This window comes from Opisthorchis viverrini, assembly GCF_000715545.1.
Source record: "Opisthorchis viverrini unplaced genomic scaffold opera_v5_427, whole genome shotgun sequence".
Taxonomy (NCBI): domain Eukaryota; kingdom Metazoa; phylum Platyhelminthes; class Trematoda; order Opisthorchiida; family Opisthorchiidae; genus Opisthorchis; species Opisthorchis viverrini.
Genome location: NW_008752088.1, coordinates 58536 through 86063, shown reverse-complemented (window position 1 = coordinate 86063; position 27528 = coordinate 58536). Strand labels below are relative to the sequence as shown.

At 44.3% G+C, this 27528-nt stretch overlaps 2 protein-coding genes across 2 annotated transcripts in view; one reads left to right on the top strand and one right to left on the bottom strand.

Moving 5' to 3' along the window:
* T265_10963 (hypothetical protein) overlaps positions 1 to 27528 on the bottom strand; it is a gene marked incomplete at both ends in the record, with an annotated part of 107332 nt that overhangs the window by 23820 nt on the left and 55984 nt on the right. Inside the window, 9 exons of the mRNA XM_009177486.1 lie at positions 200 to 328; positions 2188 to 2241; positions 5994 to 6558; positions 10867 to 10958; positions 13463 to 13551; positions 15335 to 15513; positions 16528 to 16701; positions 25235 to 25518; positions 27081 to 27121. Of these exons, the coding sequence (XP_009175750.1) occupies positions 200 to 328; positions 2188 to 2241; positions 5994 to 6558; positions 10867 to 10958; positions 13463 to 13551; positions 15335 to 15513; positions 16528 to 16701; positions 25235 to 25518; positions 27081 to 27121 (1607 nt within the window). The remainder of the gene's footprint in view (positions 1 to 199; positions 329 to 2187; positions 2242 to 5993; positions 6559 to 10866; positions 10959 to 13462; positions 13552 to 15334; positions 15514 to 16527; positions 16702 to 25234; positions 25519 to 27080; positions 27122 to 27528) is intronic.
* T265_10964 (hypothetical protein) lies at positions 6677 to 6871 on the top strand (the record flags this gene model as incomplete). Its single annotated transcript, XM_009177488.1, has 1 exon — positions 6677 to 6871. One exon carries the CDS (start codon positions 6677 to 6679, stop codon positions 6869 to 6871), a length of 195 nt encoding a protein of 64 aa, XP_009175752.1.

Below are 27528 nucleotides of genomic sequence, written 5' to 3'. Positions count from 1 at the left end.
ACAGTCCAATTAGGGTTCAAGTAGATCATAAGGTTGACGGAAACTCGGGGACTGTGCCTACCTGATGAGCCCCAAGAAGGGCGAAACCGGTCATGGGTTGTCGAAGAGTTTTCAGCAACCTTGTGAGTAGTTTCCTTTATAAGAAAGCACTTATTATGTCCATCGGCTAAAGAGAATAAAGATCCGAGTTGAAACTCACCTGGTCCGCGCACGAAGGACTCACCAAAGCATATAAACTTGACACCATCGTTTCCCGATTGTTCAAGTGAGCTCACACTTGCACTCATACTTCCAGATTGTGAAATTGGTCCGAAATCAGGCCACTTTTCTAAAACAAAAGCAGACACGGTTTTCCAAAGTGAAAGTTTGACACAAACACGAATTTCATGCAGAAAAAATGGATTTTCAGTATGGGAATAATGTGAAAAGCAACATCCTGTTCTAAGAAGTTGGACGGTTTGAGTGCTTGCGCCAGAAACGATCCTGGGTGAATTCCTATACAGTGTGAGTTAAGGTTGCAACCATGAGATTGAATGGGTGCCTAGCAGTAGCTGAACACACAGAATAAACGTAATAACCAAGTGAATGGTGACTGCGAAAAAATGCGTCATAAAAAGAAGGTCAAATTTATCCGTGGGGTAAACAAAACAAGAGAACAACTCAACATGTAGTGCTGGCGAAAATGGACACTCAATCATGCCAGGATGAATTGCGCCTAAGTAGCGCACTTACCTTAGTTCAATGCAACTGCATTCGGTGAAACGATTAGCCCACTCAACGAGCATGCCATGTAAGGGGCTACGGTTGACGAACATCAGCATTTTCCGCACAGTTTGCTACCAAGTCTAGGGTGCTCGCTCGTGTCATACCCCGACGAAACCCCTTGCTCATATCCATAAATTATACGAGACCAGTTTAGTCGGCTTGAGGCAATACTTACTCGCTAAATGAATTCGAGTCTTAATACAAACTGAGTACATAATGGTGAATATTGTTATCATGAAAATACTGAACCTTCTGCTCTCTAGAGATTTTAAACCCAATGGCACATGAGGTGGTGCACTCCAGTGCAATGAGCACTCTCGGTAGAGTTTCGGTGGTCAAATTTAGTTAGTTATGACACAGCAGACCGGGTCTTCTTGGGGATACAATCGCACTGATTGATCATTTTCACCTAGAGCGCGTGAAAGATAGAATGGCGAGTGGACACGCATGCAAAACGTCGACTACCATAAGGTGGTACGGACTATACACATCTCAGGTAAATATGATCATGGATACTTGTACCCAATGTTGGTGAAAAATGCCTTTTTGACAGCTACTTTTTGAAGACCACTCACTGTATAACCTCAAACTGAGTGCATCCGACAGACCAGCAAAGTGCGAAAAATCACAAGAAGTGGAAGTAAGTACCATGAATTGTTTGTGATATTAGTTGTGAGTTGGCCACTATATGTTGTTCAGCAGAAAATCCTGATAGTGAGTGCATATGTCTGAAGGTCAGTCAGTGTTTAAGTATTCCCTATGGATACTCACACTCACATGGCAGATAAATCTATCTTGATCGCCATTCGAACATCACACTGGCTGTACGTGCGTGTCTGGATTGACAACCCGGTGGTAAATCCGACAGTACTCTCTCACGTGACTGTCTAGCTTATAGGATTTGTCTAGTCCTGTCACGACATAAAAGACATAGGGGAATTCCTGGTCTGACGCAAGACACGATCTCCTTAAGTGCTAAACGGGGCGTTTCATTTAATGAGCAATATACCAGTCAGTGATTGACACTTCCCGTTTTTATTACTGAACCCCTTTCATCTGTGTGCGCAATATATACGTAGTGCCCAGGATATCTCGCATATTGTGTAAGCGCAATTCATCCTGGTGGAGTGGGGTGAAGTACATAATCCATAAAAGGTTACATTTATTACGGTGGATAACGCCACGGATGACCTCAAAGAATAATGGACACAAGGACAAATGGGCGCAAGCGAGATGCGTTCACATAAACCAGATTGAAGCGGTGCATTATAGAATAGGGATATGTTCGAAACCAATGTGTTATATGCGCGACACAGCACACAGGAACAGTGAGGGGCAAAGCATGGAGTGAGAAGAGCAGTAGCAACACCGACATTGACAGAATGGTCATGAAACAAGACGAACAATTTCAACTAGACGAACCTTGTCCGATAAGCTGACGACGCGACACTGTATTAGCCTGACAAGCAAGCACCACTAACAGCGGAAATGAAGAATATGACGAAAAGCAGTGAGCGGAGAGCTGAGTGGTGGAAGCAGATCATGCAAACAAAAATGGGTACGTAGTAACGGGACAGACGCAGTCTGATGGTGTTGTTTCTGGGTCTTCTACGAGCCTAATTCTGTCACCAGGATGCATCACAGCGAAGTTCAAAGCGAAAAATGGGGGAGCATCTTCACTACTTACAAAACACCAGTGGGCACTCAAATGGAGATGCGCGTCAACCACAAAGAAGTTGGCGAGCACCGACATGTGAGACGTGCATTAGGGGATGAGTGGATGACCCCCAAATGAGGGACAAGCCTGTGGAATCGCTGAATGTTCTGACGTGTGCACTTATTCTTCAAAAACCGCTTATGATATGGACATTCTCAGCCTCACACACGCCAAGCTGCCAGTATGATTGTTAGGTGTATCGTATTTCATTCATCCCAATCATAAACTTGCGCTAAATCGGCACATGTTAGAAAACTAGCTGCTCCTAAACATCTCATTTATGTCCGAGTGTCTGTGAAATGCTCCTCACTCCACTGTATTGTTGCGTTTCAGTTGTTGGACCACAGTTGATTCGGAACTCCCCTGAGTCAGAAAGCGATTCGAGCTTGTCTTCGGGAGGTAGACGTATTTACAAAGTTAGATTTCATATGGTCAATCCATCTTTCATCAGGAAAGGATTGGGTTTTTGATGTCTGCTCGTGTCCTTCGCTCAGAGAGCATAAGACCGCACAAATCAGATGATTCCCAAATTCCACACCACAAAATCTATGAGCGATTGTTGGACGCATTACCATATAATGCACCATACACATAAATGTGGCTCGAGTAAATGCCTTTACAGAATGCTCTTCCCTAACCCGGTCAGATTTAATTGATACCAAAACGACTGTTCAGCTGATCCTTTCTGTACTTAGCTGTCATGTCACCAGAGGACTGAGATACTGCCAGCTGGCTCAATCATAGGCAGGAGCAGTGGAGATGCCGGAGTCGGAATAGAACCATAAACCTTCTGGTTACTATGTTCGCGTCATAACTGCTGACCTATGTCGACCTCAACAACAGGGGGAAAACAGTTCAAACAAAATTTACGTGAGTACAGATTCTGCAAATCCCGATGTTACTTCAACTGACTAAACCTTATCTTTAGCGGTAGACGAAAGCCGATCACAACATGCTTTCAAACAACTTCGTAAGAGTTAATCATAGAAAATGAAAATGTGTACATACTAGTGTCAAGCAGCACAGATCTTATGTGCACTTTTATACGACTGAAGCGGCTCGTTGAAACCTGTCACAACTCACGTCCAATGAGTTGAACTGAACGCCCCCACAGCTTGCACCAACGCTAGGGACAGGCAAAGGATGCATCTTTCATTTAGACCGTTGCATTCATCTCGCATACCCACCCGACTGTTGGGCTGATTTAAACGCCCTCTTTTTTGAATGCATACATTACACGTACTGGGTGGAGGATGAAATAGAGCAAGATTTAAACTCAACCCATGGATCCATCCGCGCCAACCGGACAGGTAAACGCGACTCCGCTCCATAGGGAAACAGTGCCTCAGACCCAGTACATTCAGCTGTTTATTCACTGACTGAGTGAGCACATCGCAGACGAGAGATTCTGATGCACTCAAGCTGTTAACACCCATCAATACCAACTTAATTTGCAAATACTTGTTTACTGCAACCTACGTGTACTTTGGTATCAGGCCTAACCACTGATCTCTAAGACGAGCGAAACAAGTAATCAGCTGTTCCGTAGTGAACAGACCATTGTTGCTTAGTGAATTTGTTGCCTGTGACAGGACAGCAAGTATAGGTTTGTCTGACGAATTACGCAGTAAATATGCACGTATCGATCAGCTGTATTCCCCTAGAAACACGAGTTTAATTTCCTCTGTTTGTTCCACGCAGTTCTTCCTTGAAAAATTCCACAGGGAACATTCACCTTATTTATTTTGGGGATAAATACCCTATAGGAAACTTCTTGTTCCGTCCACTAGTATTTGAGATCTTTACATTTGAGGATATCATGTAGTACAAATGCTTTAGTTGGACGAAATCATTTTTCACCAAACAGTTAGCGGATTTAAAAAAGCTGACCATCGGAGGAACACTGCACGGTCATCCGTGAGTTAAGCTCGTTGGAGTGATAGAATTTCCCATTGGCACTTTGAAAACCACAATCTGAGCCACTCATAAGTTCAAGGAGTGATTCAGAGAGCTACCGCCTGACGAATGACAGGATGCTCATCGAACCATGCTACCGATATCTCGGGTCAACTCCGATATTCACGGAATACTCTGATGGTTTCCTCACTTAGCCGGTCCGCATGGGAACCTTGCCGAATGAGGAAAAGATTGTTGGCTTCACATGACTCAATGGCATAGCCAGAAATAGTGAAAGATACGGAATACTCTGACGGAATACTAGACATCCTCTCAACGAGAGTGGTGCTTCAGGAGTTACCCTGACAGGAATCCAAAAGCTCCCAAGTGAAAATAACGGCGAAATACCATCTATTGTCATCAACTCGTCTACAATTAGGCATATAGGATGACCGGTAGCCTGCGTCATAGAGTTACTCAGGTCCCAGGTATGAACTATCACTTACCCCATACAAAAAAGGAAACCCTTATTTTCAGCTATGCCCTCACATACAGAACTGTTCATAAGCACAAAAGAATTACAGATAGAATAAAGTTATAAATTCCTGACTGTGCTCTGAACGATTCTGGGGCAAGTGAACTGATTCATCGAAAGCCATTTACGCACGTTCCCTGCAGTTCGTGGATAGTTAGCCAACTTTTCTTTCATCGTTTTGTATATATTCTCTAGCTGCGCAAGAGTTAGATGAACCCAATCGAGAGCACCCTCATTAGGAGGGAAATGACATCCAAGCGAAGTCATTAGGCAGCATCACAGCCACGCAGAAATTGACAGATTTGAAAAAGGAAGAAAGGTAATGCCTATTCACCCCAGCGTTGTCATCAAGCAGAGGTAATATCGACATGAACAAACTGCCATTAATAAGTTAAACCAAACCAGAATAACATACAGCGACACTTTTATCGACATCATAAACGAGGACTTTGCTGGAATCACTGCAAAGAAGCATCCAATCCAGAGTAACATGGTGAAACGACTGGTCTGATGCCCTTCAAACCCTTATCAACACAATATCCTAGAAAAAGTTGTGATCCTTTCTCCCTTTCCGGGTATCGCACTACTTATGAGATTGACGCAAAATCTTGGACTATCCCCTATCGTTTGTGCTTTTTGGAGAATCACCAAGTAGGTCTACTACCCGAATTCCCATCAATCCTATTTGTTTTTGATCACCAAACTGCACGCATGTGCGGGCAAATGCTCTTATCAACACCTGTCAAGAACACCAGAGACAAACGCTTGGAACAGCACGACACGGAGCTGACAACATTTAGCGAGGACCAACCAACACGGTGAGTTCTCCACCAACCTTGTGATTTCGCGCGTTTCAAATCGGATCGGGATATTGCAGCTCTCGAAACGGGAGCGTAACGACTAGAGCTTGATACATTAGACTGTGTTGCGTCAGACGACTGCACCGTGGTTTCAGTGGTAGACGAAGATACCGTGGTCGTCGAACCAAGAGGAAACTTCATTGAGAATGGAAGAAAGGTTGTGAGGCAATCGTGAGCAGTGCGAAAAAATAAATAAGCAGGCTAGGAAAAGAACACTTACATGCAGCAAACATAGGGCTAACGGCTTTTAACGGTAGTAGGTGGTCGATCAGAAGTGGTGTTCTCAAACCTTCACCAGGAGTGGAGGAAATATTAACTTGAGATAGGTCAAGCAGACTGACGGACCAATTGGAGGTTTGCAGAGCACCATGCTCTTTGCTTGTGGACGAATGATTTATGTGAGTCTTTTTATGATGATGTTGACGCCGATGATCCTGTGGTGTCGAAACAGTATGAACGCTTACTGTCTTCTTGGGATCAGGAACAGTCTCAATTAGTGGCGAAACGTTTAGTTCGGAAGATGACGCTGCTCGTGCACGTGCATTGACAATTCGGGGAGCAGTGTAAGTAGCACCGGTCTTATTGGTACCCCAGGGACAACAATTACAACACATATCCCCCACAGGCTCAGGAGCAGTTACTGGTACTGCTTGAAGAGGAACAGCTGGTGCTTCTGACTGAACAGGTTTCGGCGGGCTTGTTACAGGAGCTGGTGAAACAGAAGCGATGGGATGCAGATGGGAGGGCAGCCTAGGACGTGGGGGAGCAGCAGGTTTAGGAAGCATCTGGAGACAACAGAACAAAGGCGGCACAACAGTAAAAAAAACTGACCACCACCACAACAGCAAATACGGTGACAAATGAGACATTCACATTGACGTTACAGAAAAAAAATTTGCACACATGCACATGGTCAAAGATGTGGCTGAAGCCTCAAGTCAAGAAAGTTTTGATGTTCGTGCTGCAAACAATACAGCAGCAAATTACACTGCAGGAAAACGGGAATTCGCTTGGTCCTGGAAGGTAGTAAACGAATCAAGGCGGTGTTCAACTGAGCATGGTCAACACGATGACTACTCTAATCCCAGCTCAACGTAGTGCGCCTAATAGAACTTTCGGGAGTCAAACAACCAAAGCTAAACTCAAGGTAGGATGATACGTCAGAAACAATAATCAAGAAAATTGAAAATCAACAAATCGTCTCACACGGGAATCGCTGTGCAGCCCCACGGACCATATAAAGCATTATCACTATTTGTCTTCACTACTGATGCTTTGCAAGTAGTGAAAAAAATGACCGCGGCTAAAGAATGAGTCTGGGGGGGGGGTGAGCAAATGAATTTCGCTCTGCGGACACAGAATACCAACTAGATCTAAAAATAGGGTTTCAATTACCTCATTGTCTACGCTGGTCCGCTCGGATCATCCCGTAATATGGATGCACGCCAAACCAACAGACGAACGTAGGGTTTAGACAAAGATGCTCGTTTCTAATTCGAATGACTTAGAATGTAACAGAACGTATCTCAGCTAATTCACCAAATAAGCATAATGAACTACAGTTTAGACTTGATAAACAGGGAATTTCATTATTCTGCATGGGAAAGGAACAGGAAGTCACTTTTTCATAGAGAACATATACTTTGCCATTGCTCATTTTGGAAACGACAGAATTCGTTTGATGTATACATCGGATCGGCAGCCATTAAAATGAGCACTGTCAAACCCTTGTCGTGCGGAGTTATCATTCGATAAAGCTGCCTAAGGGCACCTACTGGAAGACTACCAATACGATTCAATTTATTAGCTATAAACCGTGTACCAGAGGCACACTGGTTCCAGTTTCTACAGTGTCGATCACCGGAAAGTGGGGGAGTTCGGAATATACGGTCAAGCTTTGGAAGTGATGGCATGTTCATTTAGTTGGGGAATCGGGTAGCTACGCATTGACACGATGGCTTTGATGAACGAGTGACACTGGCTGAGCTATCGGGCCACTTATGCCAGCCTCATTTACCACCGATGAGTTGAGTCCCGGGGTACCCATCCAGAGAAGTGGTAGTTACTGACTCGACTCAGTTTACTGGTTAGTGCTTTCATAGTTCGCTTCTACTTAGCACAGGGCTGAACGAAGAGAGCCGTGCTAGGCAGACAGTCTTATGGAATCCGGAGTACACGTCCAAAACAGCGTAACCTACGAAGCGTGAATAATTCATCTATTGCGGGAGAGATCCTACCTCCTAACACCATTTGGCGAACCTCAATGTGTCGAATGTCCTCACCAGACCTGAACAATGCTTCGAAGACACCGGTGGTTACAAGGAGTTTGCATACCGTGGCCTGATAAGGGATATGAATTTAGAAAGGACCCCGTTGGTCACCGGACACCACCACAGTTCCCGACGATAGACAGTCAAAAGCAGCCTTCAGATCAGGAAGAACGACCAACGTGGAACGTTTAGGCGTCGTTCAAGAATTTGTCTCAAGGTGAATATGTAGTCGATGAATCCTAAGCCAGGATGAAAAAAATTCTTCATTATCCAGAATCCCTCACCTGACAACCGATCAGCCTGCGCAAAATAATGCCGGAGAGCACTTTCGATGCGACGGATACAAGATTGATGCCAATTCCCATGACTTTCTTGCATCCTTTCGAAAACTATGATGACGGTCGGGGAGCTCCATTCCTAATCTTCTGCAGTATGGTTGTCAGATTGTTCACCAGGACCTTGTCACCTTCTTGGAAGATTGCGCGGTGCAGACCACCCGGTCAATGTGCCTTGTCGCGCTTAAGGATTGAAATATCATGCTGGATTTCGGTTGATTATGGCTGGTTAGGGTCGGCCTTTCTGGTAGAAATAAGATCTGCTGATCTCAAAGACATCCAGTGTTCATTCACTCGAGTCAGATGGCCTGGATAAACTATTCCAAAAGCTGAAAGCATAGGTTCTTCAGCTTGCTTCCACTCAAACGCGAAGCAATCTTCGTCATCTGCATGACCGTGCGTTTCCAGTTGCATTCTAGTCAGATCAATCCGTGACTCTTTAGCTACTGAAACTTGTCGAAGTTATGAAAGAAGATGCTCTCCTTTAAAACGCATAATGCTGACGTAAGGCGAAGTGCTAACCGGGACCGTGCGATGGCAACCTAAGAGTCAAAAGGAAGAATAATCCGTAACTGAGGGACCAACTGGTAACTGATGAGCACATGGTCCATAATTCTAGTGTGATTGATGGTCTTCAAATAACTAGATGTGAGTGTTTGGGCAGGAAGTTCGTACTGGCCAGGAACAGACGGTGATCAGCACACAACTGAAGCAGTTGCTCCCTCTCATCCATGCGCTCAGTACCGCCTCAAAATCTACCACCTAATTGTGCTTCTTCCGGACTTAGTCGTCCAACTTGGGTATTCATATCACTCGACAGGATAACTATATCCGCTCTTCTTACCAACCGAAGAATTCGTGACAGATCTTGATGAAACAGGTCCTTATCAATCTCATAACTGCAGTCTGTCAAGGCGTGTGCTGATACCACAAATAGATACAGTTTGTCGCGTTGACCTGAATTGATCTTAATTGAGCCAGACAACCGCACAGCGCCAAAATGACCGTTTAATGGGATCTAATCTAGTAGGGAACCTTCAGCCTCGACGCTGAGTGCAATTCCCACACCGCAGATACCATCAGCCATTGCGCCAAGATCACCTGGTACTCGCAAAGTGAGATGTGGGACATCTGAGCTCGTCCTAAGCAACTTGAGGTGCACGACCGAATATGGGCCTTATATGCGTGATTCGGAGACACAACATACATCGATAGAGAGTGGAAGCAATATGTCGTAAGAAATGCCTGTTACCCAATTTGACATAGAGTACGAAGAGGGGGTTGAGGTACCCAATATTGAGACTGACTCAAAAGTCTTACCCACAAGGAAGTGGATGTAGTATTTCGTTCGAAACCCCTTCCCCAAGCCTCTGACTCAAAAGTCTGAACCGCGAGATAGCGGTTGTTAGGACCACGACTCAACAGTCCGACTCACTTGGCTGCAGGGGCATAGTAAGTGCCTTTTAGTGGCACCGGACTCTTTGGTTTCAAAAGTATTTCGAATAATGCGCCGGCGAACACGGTTAGCCATTGGGCGACTGGAGTGTACAGTTTTTAGAGCCGACATTTTACAATCCGTCCCTCTTCAAGGGAAGACATCACCGCTACTTCAGCCGTAACACCCTTTCGGTGCCTGCCTGCATTGCCACCCGAAGGAAGCACGAGGACTGGGATACCGCCAGGTTGCCCAAGCCTAGAAAGGGGGAGTCGAGAGACAGAAGTCGAGTTCCAACCACGGACCTACCGAAAAGTGAATTCGCGCTCTAACCACTAGAGCCATCTCGCCTTACTGCCTTCACACTCCCATCGCAGTGGATAGTACGACTTTATCTCCAAACTATCCCGTAAAGCGATTATTTGCAGTACGGGGACTCGTTGTTCTTCGTCGGGTTGCTCCCCGTTAGCTTCCCTGATATGGTTGAGCCTTAAGGAAGTGAGGTTTAGACAATATGGCCCACAGAGTGATTGTAACACAGAAGCCCGACCACCACCACAAGCTGACAGCTTTAGGAAACCGTAATACTGACTTCGTCCTCTAAACAAGTGACTATCAGAAAATATTCGCAGGGACTGCATATCGTTAAGCTCCTAAAGTTTGCATGAAGGCCTCACAGAGAAACCCAACTGATTCAGGCGTCGACCGACATCAACCACATTCCGTCCGATAAGCCATAATAGGGAATTATTATTGCTGACTTCGTTTAAAACGAGGTTTGGTTGTGCTGAAAAGTTGAGTGTTGTTAGTTGCTTGGCAACGTCATGCAAATCGTACATTGAAATTACGTTACTCCTGGCTCGTGACTTAGATACAACTACCAAAATCCCAGATCCAAGTTAAAATATACGGCGGAGGACAGCAACGACTCAGCTTTGAGCCCAGTTGAAAGGAGAACAAGGGGAACAACCTCACATCCACAAACAACAGCAAAGAAGCATGCTTTGACAAGTCAAACGGGTGATTAAACCTGAGAGCATGAAACAGGCATACCTGATCCATAGGCTTGCTCTCACCGGGTGAACTACCAGTGGTGCGACCAGGGGAACGATTTGGTTGTGGACGTGTAAACACATCAGACGGCGCTGAAGCCAGAAGATGGTCAAGGGGCTAATTAGGCCAAATCAATAAGCTAACGAAAACATATCGTCACCGGAAGTAGAACATCACCACAAACGAAGTGCAAGGATAAGGATCAAAGCATTCGCCGAGATTTACCTGCATCACACACTTGGACGATGCTCCTGTCTTGAGGTGACTGTACTGTCCGGATCAATAAAAGTAAAGAAATGAAGTAAAAAATTTCCCCTGTGAAGGTACTCCTCGCTGACTTTTTAAGCATATTCCCATAGCATACTTTCTTCCAGGCTAACCCACCTGTAAGGACCTCTAACTTGGTGACTTTCGCTGATACTTGCTTACACATCGCAGGACTAAAATAAATTGATTTTAAAGTAGGGCTGATGGTGGTCTTCGTGGGTAGTTGAAAAGAGCACAGGAATAGTTGAGGAGGGAAACGCTAGAAAAAAAGCGTCTTTCATGCTTCATCTTCTGGCTGCAACGGATTGAACGTAAAAAGACTCAAATAAATAGAATAGAAGTGGAGAATTCTGCAAGTGGATCTAACACACAACATCTGGGTTATGTGAGGAGTTCGACTTGGAGTACATTGACGTAAAAGGGAAGGCGAACATCGCTAAGTCAATTTCTGTAAAAACGAACCGAACGAATCTCAGGAAAATCAGGTGTGAGGCGGAAAGTAGTGTCTTCAGCAGCTGGGAGTTGATCTAGTGCGACAATTTTGGACTGGTGTTGTGGGAATTCAAAAGTCAATTCACTTAGGTGGACTAAGAAAGAGCTCCGGGGTTTGGGGGCTACTATCCAGACTCAGTCACTTTGAGTAATATTCTATGATCCTCTTATGCAAATCCGAGACCACATGACCTGCGCGAGTGGCGTCATATGCACATATGCATTGATAAACAATCAATTCGTCTTTATATTGTAAATGCAGCGGAGATAAGTTTGAGGGCAGACATCTGTTGTCCTTGTTTCGGCTCGATTCTGCACACCACGGGAAAGTAACTGACTGGGGTAATCGTTTGCCCCTCAGTACGTCTGTCACGTAGCTCACATTCCAGTACCACCGAGGTATACTTTCCAAGCTCTTGATGCAAACCATTGAACAGGATTACACTTCTAGTGTAGAGGGACAAAGTTATGAATATCCTACAAACATACACGGTTGTTAAACTGAACTGAGATTCCAGACCAATAGCTGCCATCTTGACGTGGTACTCGGGCTGGAACTGGCCGGAACTTCGTTCCTTAAAGTTCAACCATGCCAGAAAAGCCGGAGGCTAACAACCAAAGATGATTAAGCTCCCGTATTAGGGGTAATCATAATACGAGAGGGCTGGGGGTGAAGTTGTACAGTCCTCCAGGACAACGCAATACAAAGAGAAAAGCAACATTTCAGACGGAAATCATTAGCAACCAGGTCTACCGGATCTTGGGACTGTGGAAGATGTGCACTGGACCGGAGAATTATTTACTGCCTCGTTACATGGAGCGTAGTTTAACCAGGCACACAAAAACTCGTTTCTTTATTAGCATAGTGGAGAGTTCAATGATTCTGAGTAATAGACTGGTCAACCTTGTACATGGATAGGAAACCGAACTGTTTACCCCTTATGAGATAGGTTTTGGGACTACAACAAGCAATACTACGAGAACAGATTTAGTGAGAAACATTTTAACTAGTTACATAGTACGTGATACATGAGATTACTGCCAATTCCACCTTTTTAGGGAGTGTGGTATCCTCCAGAACTTAAAGAAGATGGTGATTCTCTCAAGCAATTAAGGGAATCTGTCGTGAAAACGCGTGGAACACAATAGCTCAGCCATCAAGGAAGAGAGCCACAAATGGGGTCAGAAAGACGCAAATATCTTTTGTTCCTGACTGAGCAATATCCCCAAGGATGCTGGAAATTGTTTGGAAGCCTGCGACTAACTTCGCTTTCCTAGGGGATTATCAGGTTAACCCTGTCCCCACGTTTCTGACGACCTCAAGTTTTATTTAAACCCAAATTAGAAGCAATCCGAGAAATACAATTACTTGTGAATTCAGTTGATCTCAACGAAAGATTCGACTGAATTTGCTGCATAAAGACCTCCTCATGTCCCAGTTGGTTGGTACACTATCCGAAATGCCGCAATTTATTTTCTCTGCGGAACGCATTACCTGTAAGTGTACTGAAAATTCGTTGACAGCCTGTGATTTGTTTCGCCCCTCTTGAGGTCTTTCTGCAGTGCGTTCAGTTGAAGAATAACGTAAACGAGAGTTTCAGTGGAGTGTCTTGTGAATGTTTCGTCCAATTTTCCCTTTTAAGTACCACTTGTTCACACAAACCTGCCGAGAATGGGAAATCTATGTCTTAAACAATGATGTGTTGAAGACAAGAATGATTAGAATGCGATCTTTTGTTTCGAATAGTATGTAAAAAAAATCGCACGAGCCTGAGGGCGATATGTACGGCATTTCATAGCGCAAGACATAGAGGTAAAATTTGTGACGTAAACGTACCAATCAGATCTGCAGTTGAAGTTGCTATGAGGCATACACAATTCTGGAAATCCACCAGAGCGAAACCAGATTCACTACCAATGGCCAGGCTGAGAGGAAAGAAAAGGTGAAAATTCAGACGCATTAATCAGTTCACCAGCAGTACAGATATATTCACTGGTTATGATAAGTTGGTTGTCCTGAGTGCTCGTCCAGGAATCCATTTTGGTTAGAACCATCCAGTTTGATTGTTGGAATGACACAAAAAGATTTCAACGACCATACGGTGAGGATAGATGGTTAAAGCAGGCCGAAGAGTAATTAAATAACTGTATTGCAGTTTTGGTGAATAAATTCTGTTTTGCAGCTCTCCAACCCTTCCACGAACGAAAAATCGAAATTCGTCCTACTCATTGATAAGACAAGGTCAGCCATCCTGATGGATAGGGTAACTTACAAGATATCCCTGACTTCGTGAACGACGAAAAAACCGGAGCAATCAAGATTACACCCAAATACGGAAAAATTAACCATCTTGAACTGACAGAAAACAGTAGAGCGTCAGCGGGTTCATCATTGGGTACCATTTGCAACAGGCTAATTGTTCGATAGGCCTTGATTCAGGGAGGCGTTTCGTTAGGATTATATGATATCGTGAGTTGAGCAAATATGGATTAACTCAATTGCAGAAGTACGATGGTTGTTTTCGATTCATCAGCGTCATCCGGATGCTCCGGAAAGATTTCGCTTCTGCTGGTATTAGGAAACCCTCCCTAAAAGGAGATCGTAGCACCAGTTCAGTGAATATACACGGTCGAACTGGCTTTGTCCTAATTAGTCATTTTTAGTGAAGCCATAAACATAATTCGTTTCAACAAAGTTATTGGAACCAATATTGCACGGTAAAACTTTAATACCACTTCAGAACAACCCATAACGGTGTTCGGGTAACAAAAGCTGAGTCGTAAGTGGTTCAGCTGGAGACCCTAATCTACAATCAGTGTGCATCTGTGAAAAGCAATACCAATGCGTTCCACTCGGATGGAACGTTACACAACAGAGCCTGATATAAACGGGTTAAATCTATGCACTTTGCCAAATCGTCGCAGACAGATCAGGACACAAAGAATCCGTGTACTCCAAGACTAGATGAACTATTCTTTCACGTCACAGTTAATACGAAAATGTGAATACGTTTTTCAAGGTGACTACTCACCAAACAGCCATTTATAGACAAAAAGTGGGGAATCATTACCACGAATATTCAGTCCTTTCGTGTGGAACATAAAAATTTCCAAACAGATGATTCCTAGCCAAATGAGTACAAGCAATGTAACAGCGTCAGCGAACGCACTTTCGTAATAGGTGTTATGTCGAACTTATTCTAGCGCTGTCTCACGTAGCGTTGCTTGAGCTGAGGGGGTTTCAATGTGATTTCAAGCAAGCAGTCTAGAAACCGAGCAACAGACAGCGATCTGTTTTTTTAGCACCAGTTGATCATAAACAAACCAAATTTTTGTTCGCTGATGTAGAGAAACAGCAAAGAACGATAGGGTCCTACCCAGGGACAGAAGCAACCACGTTCGGAATATGCAAATAGGCTGTTACTGCTGTGATGAACTTTCACAAATCAACTGCACAAGCGAATATACTGTGGCTGAGGGCTTGTGAAATGAAAAAAGAACACGCATCAGTTGTTTGATGGCTGTCAGGCCGCACGGTAGCGTCAGTGTGCGCAGCATCCACTGAGCAACCATAAAGAGTGTCAGAAAGGCAATGTGAGTATGTGGTGCAGAGAGAGAGAGAGAGAGTGAGTGAGTGAGTGAAACTAGGGTACAGAGAGCATGACAAACACACTAACTGACGGCAATTTGAGCTGCCCGGAGAACTTACAGGCCATATTTGGAATTTAAACTAACTGCAGTGATTGGTGGCGGGGGGATTAAAGTAGGATCATTTGGACTACAGTCGAAGCCATACGAGGGAATGCCCATCCGACAAATCAACGTGGGTTGATAACCCGGATGCCAGGTAACGGAACCGGGACGAACTGGAACAAACACTCGGACGTCCTGAAAATTAGACCAGAAAACGGGATAGGGTAAAACTTGCAGACAAATGTAAGGCGCATGCCAGTTTTCAAACAATCCGAATTTTATCATTGCCAGGGCCATACTGTGGTACAAACTGATGACAAAAGCGAAAAATTCATAGTGCGTAAATTTGTTACCTCGCCCTTAGTGGGCCACCTCATGGTTGTTGAGATATACTGTAACCTAGCAGTGAGCTTTATTGACTCAACATGACAGGAGTTGGTTCCGGCAAGAAAAAACGAGGTTGACAATCAGTGAACGCAATCAGTCAGTGTAATCTATGACTGAACAAACGTCCTGCAAAAAAAAACAGGACACGTCATACGTCGATCTACTCCTAGATACTTTCTAACTGGCATACGGCTATGCGAAAAAGGCTTATCAAGGAATGCATTTAGCTGTAATGCAGAAAACTACTTTCTACTGTACGGTCAAAATGTGACGTATTTCCAGGGTCCAGGATGAGCGAAACCGAGAGCTACCTGAACTATTCAGTAACGCCTACGTCGAAGGTTCTTGAAGCTTCAAGGCTAGGTTGCGAGAAATCAAACAACCAAGTAGTCATTGACGGAAACGTAAGTGTGCCATAGTCTGTAATTCAACAGTCATGAGACTGCCAAAGATAGTGGTGGGTAGAAAAGCTGTATACTTAGGGACCAGCCGTTTAATTGACTCGTATACAAAAGAGCGATTCGTTAGCCTTGGAAGAAGAGTCAGGTACTCGGAAGATACCTTGCCAGTTTAGTTGGCCGAAAGCCTATGAAAGATGAATCTATGTCAACGGAACACGGCTCAGGAAAACGCCAAGATTACGGTGTATGTTTCCGATCACCAGGCTGTAATTTGATTCTGGTTTACAGGCTGTTACACTCAAGGTTAGGGTGACCTAGCGGTACAATAACTCTCGTGCTTTCTTGTGGAGCAGCTCAGTGTTTGAAACATTGATAATATCGGAATCTAATGAGAACCAAAGCAAATAGAAAAATGACCTACACTATCTGTGGCAAAAGCTGAACCAACGCTATCGCTTGGGCATGTCCGCCGCGTACGTGGAAACGCGTCTTTGGAAGTGGTCCCAAACGCAGACTGTTCCTCGGAGAACGGATCGGTAATACCGGGCCCAGTTACATCTTCCAAACAGTCGTAGGCCATGTTAATATCGATGACCTGTCGGGTAAAACATGAGACAACTTGAACATGAATGGCAGAAGAGAATGAAAAATATTCAGTGTAACCGAGTGTAAACTGATGAGCTCACCTCAGTTGAAGTTCAACAAGTACATATCTAGCATTGACGGCATTCATGCATTGACTAATATGCAGAGAGTTCTCTTACAAAATGACAGTAATTGAACAAGAGAGGTCGACAGGTGGCCTGCCAGGTAGTTTTTGAAACGGTGGTTTATCAATAACAGTCAATGACCTACACTATCTGTGGTGACTTTGGAATAGGGTTTGGTCGTGCGTGAGCAACAATCGTGTGGTTGAGACGCGGTAAACACCAAAGGTCCCAGACAATGCCTAATATCCCTACATCACTCACCGACGATTGTGTCGCAATCGCTGTTGATCGTAACATGACAACCAAGAGAAAAAACATCTAACGACAGGTACGAATAGCTGTCTTGAGAAGTTATACGGGTGAGGATAGGTTGAGGGAGAATGGAATTTGTCGCAAATCGCTTAGACATGATGAAAAAGACGCTGTTTCACCAGGGAGGAGCCAGAAATAAAGAAAGTTAGCTGACGACGTAACTCACATAAATAAGCCATGAAATGTTTGGAAAACGCAGTGCCGCATAGAGTAAACGAACATAGGGACAATACACCCAACTGCAAATCAGTTTGGTTTTCACAAGTAAATTAACTGAGACTCTCGTTCATGATATTTTCCATGCACGAGGGATACGGTTGAGTATGCGTGAAAACTAAACTCATGGGCAGTTGGGTGTATTGGTCCTATCTTCTATGCAAATGAGTGTTTCTGTCGAAATCCGTCCAATTTGGGTTTAAGTAGAACATAAGATTGATGGAAACTCAGGGATTGCGCCTACCCAATGAGTCCCAAGAAGAGCGTAACCAGTCGTGGGCTGTTGAAGAGATTTTAGTAACCTTGTGAGTACTTTACAAAGAAGATGTGAGCAATTCATGACGGTATGATAGTTGGAGCCGTTACTGATGACGTGATAAATGATGAAAATAAGATTATCGCTATCATTTTCTTGCACTGTGCGCTGGATTGTGCTGAAATACGATGTTTCGTTCGAGCTACTTGAGAGGACAGATGTCACACAGCTGGAAACATTTGGTTTACGGAAAGTCCTTAATTGGGATACTTATTACGGTTAAGTCCGACAAATATAGCTAGCACTGAACGAAAGCAAACTTCAAACCTTGGAAAGAAAATCAGCCGAGTGGTTCACTTCGATGAATCATCGTGAGTGATTGATAAATTACCCTAATTTTTTCAGATATTCTGTATCCACACCTTCCTTTTTTGAGATCTTCCCCTCTTGGCCAGGCAAGACTTTCCTGATCAGTTTTTTTAAGTAGAAAAAGGAGAGAACGGAAAAATCTACGACTGGATAACCAACGGGCGTCTGAATCCAAATTGCAGCCAACGAAGAACGGTCCTGTATCACCTTCAGATTCTCACCTATTTTGTAACTGTGCAACAGACACCGTTTTTTTCTCTTCTAATGGCCAGCCTTTTGAGTGAGTGATTATACTTGCTCCAGGTAGCTCAGTGATTGGGGCCGGAGGGTTCGGACCCCAGAATCAACCCCGGCATCTTGACTACTCTTGTCTGGGCTGGGCAACTTGGCAGTATCTCAGACCTCGTGCTTTCCTCAGGTGGCACGACACTTAGGAAGCGGAAGGGTGTAACAGCTGAACGACTATTATTTTATTACTTATTTATATTTGCCCACAGCACAAAGCTAGTCATGAGGACAGCTACGAGATTTCAGTCGTCCCATCGTAAGCCAAACAAAACCTTCCCCGGAAAACGCACGGCGACCTTGAGAAAGACTACAAACATCCTTATAGTCGGGCACCATTGGTCAACTACCTGTAATTTACAGTGGTGATTTAGTGATTTAGCATAACACTGAGCAAGGCTAGAACACTTATGAGGTGTCATTTACTTGATAAAATCCAAACCGACATCCATTTCCCACAAAACGATTACGGCACACTTAAAGTTCATTGCTCTGGATCGCGGAAAACAGGACGTGTAAGACTCAGAGCACGACCGTGGGAGATGTAAAATGATCCCAGCGGAAATATCGTATTTATTAGCTAGAACATAGACAAAAAAATAAGGCGTCTAGAAAACCAGCAAGATGGGCGGATGATATATGACATGTATGTTCTGCAGGTATTACTACAACGGTCCAAAAAATAATTTAGTTGATTCGGACCGTTTGTGTTGGCCATCACAAACAAACCTGCAATATTAGGTCACATTCTGTAACGCTGAATCGAACAGTGTTGGCGCCGAACATTAAATCGCCTCAATCCTACAAGGATACCCAAACGCTCCCTTTAGAAGACCATGAGGAGCTTCACTGCAGGCTGATACGCGTGTTCAAACTTCGAGTTTCTCAAATACGGAGGTGGTTTTGATGTAGCTATTATAGTATACTAACATGACGTTGCTTTCGTTGAACAGAGCGTCATTAACACAGGTGGCAACGAACAGAAAGGAGGATTAGCAAACAAAGACAGTGTAAAGTTGTTACCGTGATCCGGTTGACCCCTGTCGCAGGAAGGTTAGTTTTATAGATTTGATATGCGTGATTCCTTAGACTCGCTAAATATTTATCCCAGTGTGCACCCAGAGTCCTTACGCGCCTAAACAATGAAAATTCACCACCGAGTGGTTCGCACAGAACGGCTCAGCGTCGACTTGGACGGATTGCAGGGCTTCATCTAGAGGATTAAATCAGGTGACACAGGCTTGGGGCCCAAAATATCCTTGATTGTTAGAGACGTGCTGAAAGAAAGCACTAAATGAAAGATATTGAGTCAGAAGTGAATACGCTGAAGGGTAGCTGAGATCACGGACGATTTTTGTGAACGCTAAGATTGCAGTTTGTTCCGACTGAGCCAATACTTGGTCCAGCTATCATGATGCGGGGATCGAAAACCGTTCCTCCGACAGTTTCATCATTGTACACCGAACTCTCGTTGTCCTCGGCGAAAGAAAAGCTTGGTATTCGATAAAATCCATTGCATTAATCCGCGGCTAATGAGACTTTTTTATGATGCGATGTAACTGTACCTATGAGCTTCAAAGGGAGTTGCTGATAATGAAATAACCTGCAGTAAGAAGTTATCACCCTGTGAAAAAGATGCCAGGAAATGTACCAAGGGTTCTCCTTTATGTGTCGGCCACTTGCGACCGTCCAGAGAACGATTAACAACACTGGTGTACAGCCTATGTGGACGTCGGACTTCTACCGACCGTTGGCTAGAGACGTGTGCACGCACGCACGCACGCACACACACTACTCATCGTTACATGGCTGCATGCGACCGTGAGACGCGTGCGTTCATTACAGTGTGGTTGCTTGGCTTGCGCGCACAAAATTAATCCAGGCTATACTGCAAATGAGTTTGGGATAAACGTAGTCAACTGAAAAGCACGGACGAGCACCGCATCAATAATAATGTACGAAATATCGGCCAGTTTCATGTTTGATTATATGCAACGATAAACCGAACGATATCAGCAACGCACACACACACAGAGGTATGAAAACGCAGAAGATAATTGGAGGGGAAAACGGCAAATGAGTTTGGGATAAACGTAGTCAACTGAAAAGCACGGACGAGCACCGCATCAATAATAATGTACGAAATATCGGCCAGTTTCATGTTTGATTATATGCAACGATAAACCGAACGATATCAGCAACGCACACACACACAGAGGTATGAAAACGCAGAAGATAATTGGAGTCCGGGGAAAACGGAGAGATGAGTGGAGGTGGTGGGCAATTAATCAGGAACTCAGCTGGAAGAACCTGACATGACAGATGAGAAAACATTTGGAAATCAATCTCTCGTGAAGCAGTGTGTGTATGGTGGAACTTATTCCCACAAGCAGGGTTTGGCAGTCGTTAGTTCAAGTCAAACACAGTGTTTTCCAACAGGAAACTTCCTTTTGGATTGCTTCATTGTCTATTAGGGGAATTTCCTGTTTTTCCTTCTGATTGGTCTCCGGTCAGGCGAACACATAAATACTACTTTTGGGAACCCACGACAACTGGATAGTTGAACGCTCTTCAAATACGAATTGCCCTAATCATATCAATCACTTTTGGCTTGGCGAACAGTGAATTTTCTACGAGTACATCACACGAACTCGCCACTAAAGTAAGCAACATACCAAGCACACGTATTCGGTCAGCTGAGAGAAAAGCCTGTTGCCCTTAAAGATAGGCATTATAAGCTCTGGAAAAGAAATTAAATTTTCACCAACAGAAGCGAGGACTGGACCAAGGAGTGCCGGACATAAAGGTCCTCGGACGGGAAAATGAGCGTGACGATAACACTCAACCGTCTACGCTAGCTGGGAACGTTTGCCCAGAGGACAGAAAAAGGATTCCGAGATTACTACGTGGCCAGCTTACATGAGGAAGCGGAACTCTGACAGACAAAGGCTTCGATATCTCGATAACTTGGTTTCGTGGATTGGAAAGCGGAGGCGCAAAACAGGACAGTACGAACTGGAGTTCATTAAAGCAACGATAGCCAACTTCGAGTCAGTGATTTGAAGCGTGTAAGATGCAAGGTTATCATTGGAGTTGCCGGCCTTATAGACCGGACAAGTTGGATAAGCAGTCATTGCGGTTGTTTGTGCTGGTAGAATTCTGTTGGTTATTCACCAGATGGCACATAATGATTCGTTCGCAGCTACATTACCAGAGTACCAGACGACTGAGCCTAGAAATAACCTCCCATAACCATCATCATACAGACCGAAACCTACGAAAACATCTTAGCACACTGAACGGTTTGGTGTGCTAAGCCTACGAAGATACTAGGGGTGACTTCCTAAGACCATTGTAGTGTATATCAGGAGGATTAACATCTAACACTAGCTGGCCATATACGAGGGCGCGTTTAGTGTGCGGTGCGGAACTCAACTGCTCAGTTGCCCATTATGAGCTACCAGCTGGAGAAGCTGATGACTTTAGAACTGTCCGCCCCGTCCACTCTCTCTATTCGCTATGGTGTACAGCGTATACAGCGTGTTGAGGTAAATGCACACGTGGTTCAGCGCTAATTTCATGTGGCATTACCTATTGTGCGAGGCTATCCACGCGCGTAGTTTGGTGTACCGGGTAATTGTAAACGGATACCAGCTTACTGTTGCATGGAAATGCACAGCGTTTTCGCTATCGACTGTTTCTGTGTCTCGGTCTACCTACACGGAAGTGTTCCGTGAAGTCTTTCTGTGGACAGTAAGCTGTCAGTTGTTCCTATCTCCGGTCGATCTATTAGACGGCTTATCACATTTAATTTCTTTTCGGTTGAGCAAAGCTTAGTAAAAATTTTCCAAAGGAGAAAAATTGGACATCGGATGGATCCATCCTAGGTGGTTGATCTATCAGAGTCCGTGTAAAATGTGCGTGACCAGGTAGTGGATCGAAGACAGCACATTTGTACGGTATAGTTTTTCATTAAAAAACCCGACGCTTTATATCTGTCGTGGAAATGGTACCAGTTCATACAGAATTCCACTTAGTTTTTCTTCCCCTGTTCTAATTTTGAAGAAGTCATCTGAAAGCGGATTAAACGAAAACCCTATGAGTGCATCGTCCACCTAGGGGGCGGGGAATTTCTCTAGGGAAATTCGCGTACGACGCAACTGCTTCAGTTCATGTGAGGGGATTCCACATAATCACACACCACTGTCAAGTGTGGCCTGCACTTAGCTCAGGAATTCGACTCTGAAAGTCCTCAAAAAGATAATGTTTTCACTTCTCCTGAGGTCACTCGAGAGGAAGGGGGTAGATAAATAAGAGGAGATATGTGATGTTGTATCGCCATATAAGGACCGTTTGAGAAAACGTCTCTGGCACAAGCGATGATGAGATAGCTCCAGCGCATTGGTCAATAAAAAGAGAAGCCTCAGTTGCAATTTGACAGGAGGGTAATGTGCGTAAGTGGCCTAAATGATAGACGGGTGGACACAAGGCCAAGAAATCAGTTCAATTGGTTGTAGGACACAAGTATTTAACTCTCATGACCTCATACAATAGAAGGTCAGGTCAGGTATGACATGGACTCTTGGTGGAAGGGTCAAAGTTTTCAGCCTAGTTCAAGCAGAGTGGGTGACAGATGACAAACTCGACCTAAGCTGACCGGCTCATGCGGCTGTTGTCGTAAACTGAGATGTGAGACAGCTGTGAAAGAAGTGAACCAGGAGCTACACAGCAGTGAAGTTGTGTAGCTAATCTAGACCAGATTTTTTTAAATCCTTAATCAACCATCGACTTTCTCAACTTTTCATAACACATTCTCGTGACTCCCAGCGAAGAAAAAATTACTTGTGTGCAAGAATGAGTGAATTCAGAACGAGACATGGGACAATTCCGTCGTAATTTGGGGAAAATTATGCGACAACGATCCACGAAAACTGATCTCGAAATCAACCAACTGTTAAGGCACAAAAACTACCGACAGGAATATTCGTGGTTCGAACCCAAACAAACGCTTCTTGATCACAACTGTCTAGGCTCGGGCAAGCTGGCATTATTATAACTCTCGTGCTTCCCTTGAGTTGTACGGCAACAACGCACCAAATGTCTGTTGCTGGATTAGTGTAAGTAGCATGCAAGTCACTGTGCCCTGTACGACACAGAGGTATCATTAGAACTACAATGATGCCCTCTGGTGTAGCAAGAGACATAGAACATTTCAGGCCTAATTATTCCAATGAGCAGTACCATACGCAGACGAATTGAAGAACTCTTCCAGGGGTTGAGTTATGTCTGTCACAAACACACCGACACCGGTTTCGAAAGACCATGAAGGGGTGTGAACTTGCGATCGGAGGATTACACAGTCGATGCTCAGTCAAACCACTAGGTTGCCTTTCAGAAATGTAATGAACTACTGATCTGGCATGCACAGTTCGAGCGGGGGCAAGTAGCATCTGTGCTGATAAACTCTGATGATTCCTCACAAGGCAAAGTCTCGAAAATGAACGCAAAACATAAGTGCTATCAGATAAATTGACCGCCGCTGTACCGTACTTTGACAGGCGCATTGCACGCGAAAAGTGCGAAGCCATACATCATGGTTTCATATGCTCATGGAAGTTGTGGAGCATTTCGCGTTCTCGGTAGACGCCTGAGTCCCGACAGAGGCGTGTCCGATGAGTTCGGTGCACGAAGCTGAGAGGCTTGAATCACCTGTGATGTCACGAAAACCTCAAGTTGTCACTTTGACCTGGCTTGAGAGCTGTCGAAATGCCGTACCTATACTAGCTAAAGTTCCCCTCAACAAGACTGGAAAGGTAAAAAAAAGTAGTCAGAAAAAAGGCATCCGGTCCTCCCTGACTAACGGTAATTCGGACCAGCCTGGGAACATACTCATTTTATCATCTATAATGACGTCTTTGGACTGCCAAATCAAGTTCAAGGCTAGGCGACATGGTAACCAGTGCTTATGTGCATATACCTCGACTGACTAGCTCGTAAGCTGATGAAGATACCTTATATTGGGGCTTATCTAAACGGCATTGGAGGGGAGAACACCAACATTATTAGCCTTTAATTCAATAGGAGTACTCAAGTTCATGAACTGTTTTCTGTATCAACACACGATCGATTAGTGCTCGAAACTCACAGAAAAGACGACAGGGAACGACTAGATCAGATATACGTCGATCACCACCTGTTCCTACCTGATTCCAGTTTTAAACACAAGCAAGTGAATCAGACACATGTTAGATACTAGGAATTGGATTACCTCGGCCAAATCATTTTGAACCTTGTCGAGCAACAACAACCGCAAGATTTTAGCCTTAAGCGAAACGCCGCTGATCAAATCGAACCAACCTAAAGCAGTTGGGTGGGTTGGCATTGGTCAACTTGCAGAAATCAACCAATCAATGTTCGTTCAACATTGTTTCCACCCTTAATTTCACACAACTTGCATGTTTTACCTCTGCGAATAAAGAGAAGGCAAAAAACGTCAACATATTGCAGCATGCCCTTTATCAGTTAGCTACAACGGTAGCAGGTGGGACTTCCCTAAATCCTAATATCGAAGGTTATTCTTTTCAAGGACAACTGAGTTGCAACAACTCGGAAAATAAGTTTCACAAGATTCGTGGGATCTGCGAAGTTGAGTGCAGCCATGATAACACGAGCATCAGGAGCTTTAAAGGACACCGAAATCTAATTGATAGTTAGCCACAATAAACCTGATCACAACCAAACTAACGTTCAAAAATGACGGTTCCAAAATGATAGCTTACAAGGAGTTCTGACGAAAAGGGAACAGATGAGGTCACTACCACCAATAAGATAAGCAGTAGTGGCAATACACAAGGGAGGCAAATGGGTAGCATAGCATTCGTGAATAGAACAGCACACCTGGTAGATAAACGATGACAGGCAATGAAAATAACCTGAAAAATACTCAGCTGCGCGGATATTCGGATACACACACTACTTACGGGGATTTCATATTGTTGCTCACGTCGAGAGAAATGCATCAGACAAACGTGAGCGCTACCAGCAATCAAAAGACGTCGTGACTCCGGACAGAAGTGCATAAACCGGACGGCGTAGGGATCCATCTCAGTTGATAAAAGAGTGGAGGCAAAATTGGAATTTACACCAGTCTCAGGAGGGGCAGAAGTTGTGGATTGGTCTTTCTCACCGGTTGATTGGGGGTTTTGCGTTTTGGTCGCATCGAAATACCGCAAAGTTCGGATCTTATATAACGGAGTCAGATTGACTGAAATTGGAGCGGAATAAGCCGGAATAATTTCAGGGGGAACGAGTAACCCAGTCATATGACATCAGAAGAAAACGATAACAAAAGCAAAAAAGGAAATTTGCTGAGTGTAGTTACCAGTAGAGTGGCCGAACAGATGGAGGGACGGGTGCATGCAACCGAAAGAACCTAAGAAAATGGAGATAGCATTGGTGGAAGTTGCTTGTCTAAGATAAAACTTCCGCCTAGTTTAAGTCGAAGGGTACGCCTAGCTGGCCTCTTAGGGAATTGAACACATCGGATGTAATTTTACGGTCGGGTGCACTTTCTGATTGAAATGAATGAGCTATCTCGCACTACGACGTTTAAAAACCTCTCAGTCTGCCTGCCAGACACCCCAAAATATTGTCACTGACCGTAATGTATCTTGACGCAGTTGCACCGGGTGGTGGCTAGGCAACCATGTGTGCGCGTTTCCGTTTACTGAATACACTGAAACACAGCAGTAGACACTATATCACACCCCAGAATCCTTTTTCTTTATTCTTCAGTGTGCCACCAAAACGATATTCATTTCAGGTTGGCTGTTTTACATTCAATCACTAATGTCTATATAGGAGATTCAAAAGTCAGCGAGTCACTCCACAAAAGCATTGTTTCTCTGGGAGTTCCTGTGAAGCAAATAACACCTTCCGTTCGGTTGATGTTCTGCACTCAGAGCCAGTTCACGAGTGGCCAGCTGACCACTCAAAACTGAACACAGGAATTCACAGTGCTTAGGTTTTCATTATGCGACCGAGCTTCGAGTAGGTTTTAACACCGGTAAGCCAACACATGGTTAAATGCTACGCAAAGGTGGTGTTTCGGTTACCACAGCAGGAGGATAGCGACAAGGCTTTGAAAATAGACAGCGACAGCAATAAGGTAAGAATGGGTCCTCGACAAGTTAGGATAAGTAACCAGCAGCAATTGAATGGGCTAATAGACGCCACAATTTGCGTGACCAAGTGTCAAAGACCGGAATTATCTTTCGACTTGCCAGTATACTGCATGTACGGATAAAAGTCGCGTAAATACACTCGACTCTCGAAGAGGTAATGGCTATCGGTAGTGAGAGCTTTGTGTCCAACTCACATGTGGTGCTAGTTGATCTGAACAAAATCCGCGAGGCTGTATATCATATATTCCAAACGACAGTGAAAGGGTGTTATTAATCCGAACACGGTTTCTGTTGAAGTGAGCCACTTGCGCATGACAAGGCAATGATGCCTGTTTGCTCGAAAACTTCGGAAGGTTTGGCTGTGTGTAACCTTGCGACGAAAAGGCCCAAAATGGACTGTGAATAGTATCCTGTGAATCTAAGATGAAATACGGAAATACGGCTTCCTTCCAGCTGAGTTTGACAGATGTTTTGAATCTTTATGGTGCAAATTACACGAAAGGTGCCTTGTCTGGACAGTAAGGAAGCGAACATGCTCGATAGACAAGTGAATTCGACTCAGATGTCTAGATGAAGGCGTGGTATTTAAGGCAGGCGGGTTGGGAGGGAGAAAGAAAGTAGAACTAATAATTCAATCCCTTACCTTCTGAAGCGTCCCAAAATCTCACGGAGCCATCGGCGTGTCTGCAGAAAAAGTGGTAAACAATGCATAGAAAATCAGAATTTGTGCACCCAAAGCTGAATGGACCAAAGCTTAATGGCAGGAATGATGTATTAGTCTAGAGTATGAGCTGGGTTTTTTTTACCGTAGTCTGGTCTAGTTAACTGGGCCATAACGCAAAAAAGCAGTGACTGTGACGGCCTACTTCACTGCTCAAAATTGGACTGGTGAGCGAGGACTGTGCAGCGGAAGCAACAGTACAATAAACGGACGTGTACTTTTAGGTAATACAATATAACGGTATAGATATACGGTGGTACGGTGTAAATTTCCTGATATTGTGACAGAACTATGGGAGAGGAAATGGAAATGAAAGAGCAAGTCTAAGAACAGAATACGATTAGGTACATCTCTGGGGGGTATTTATTGG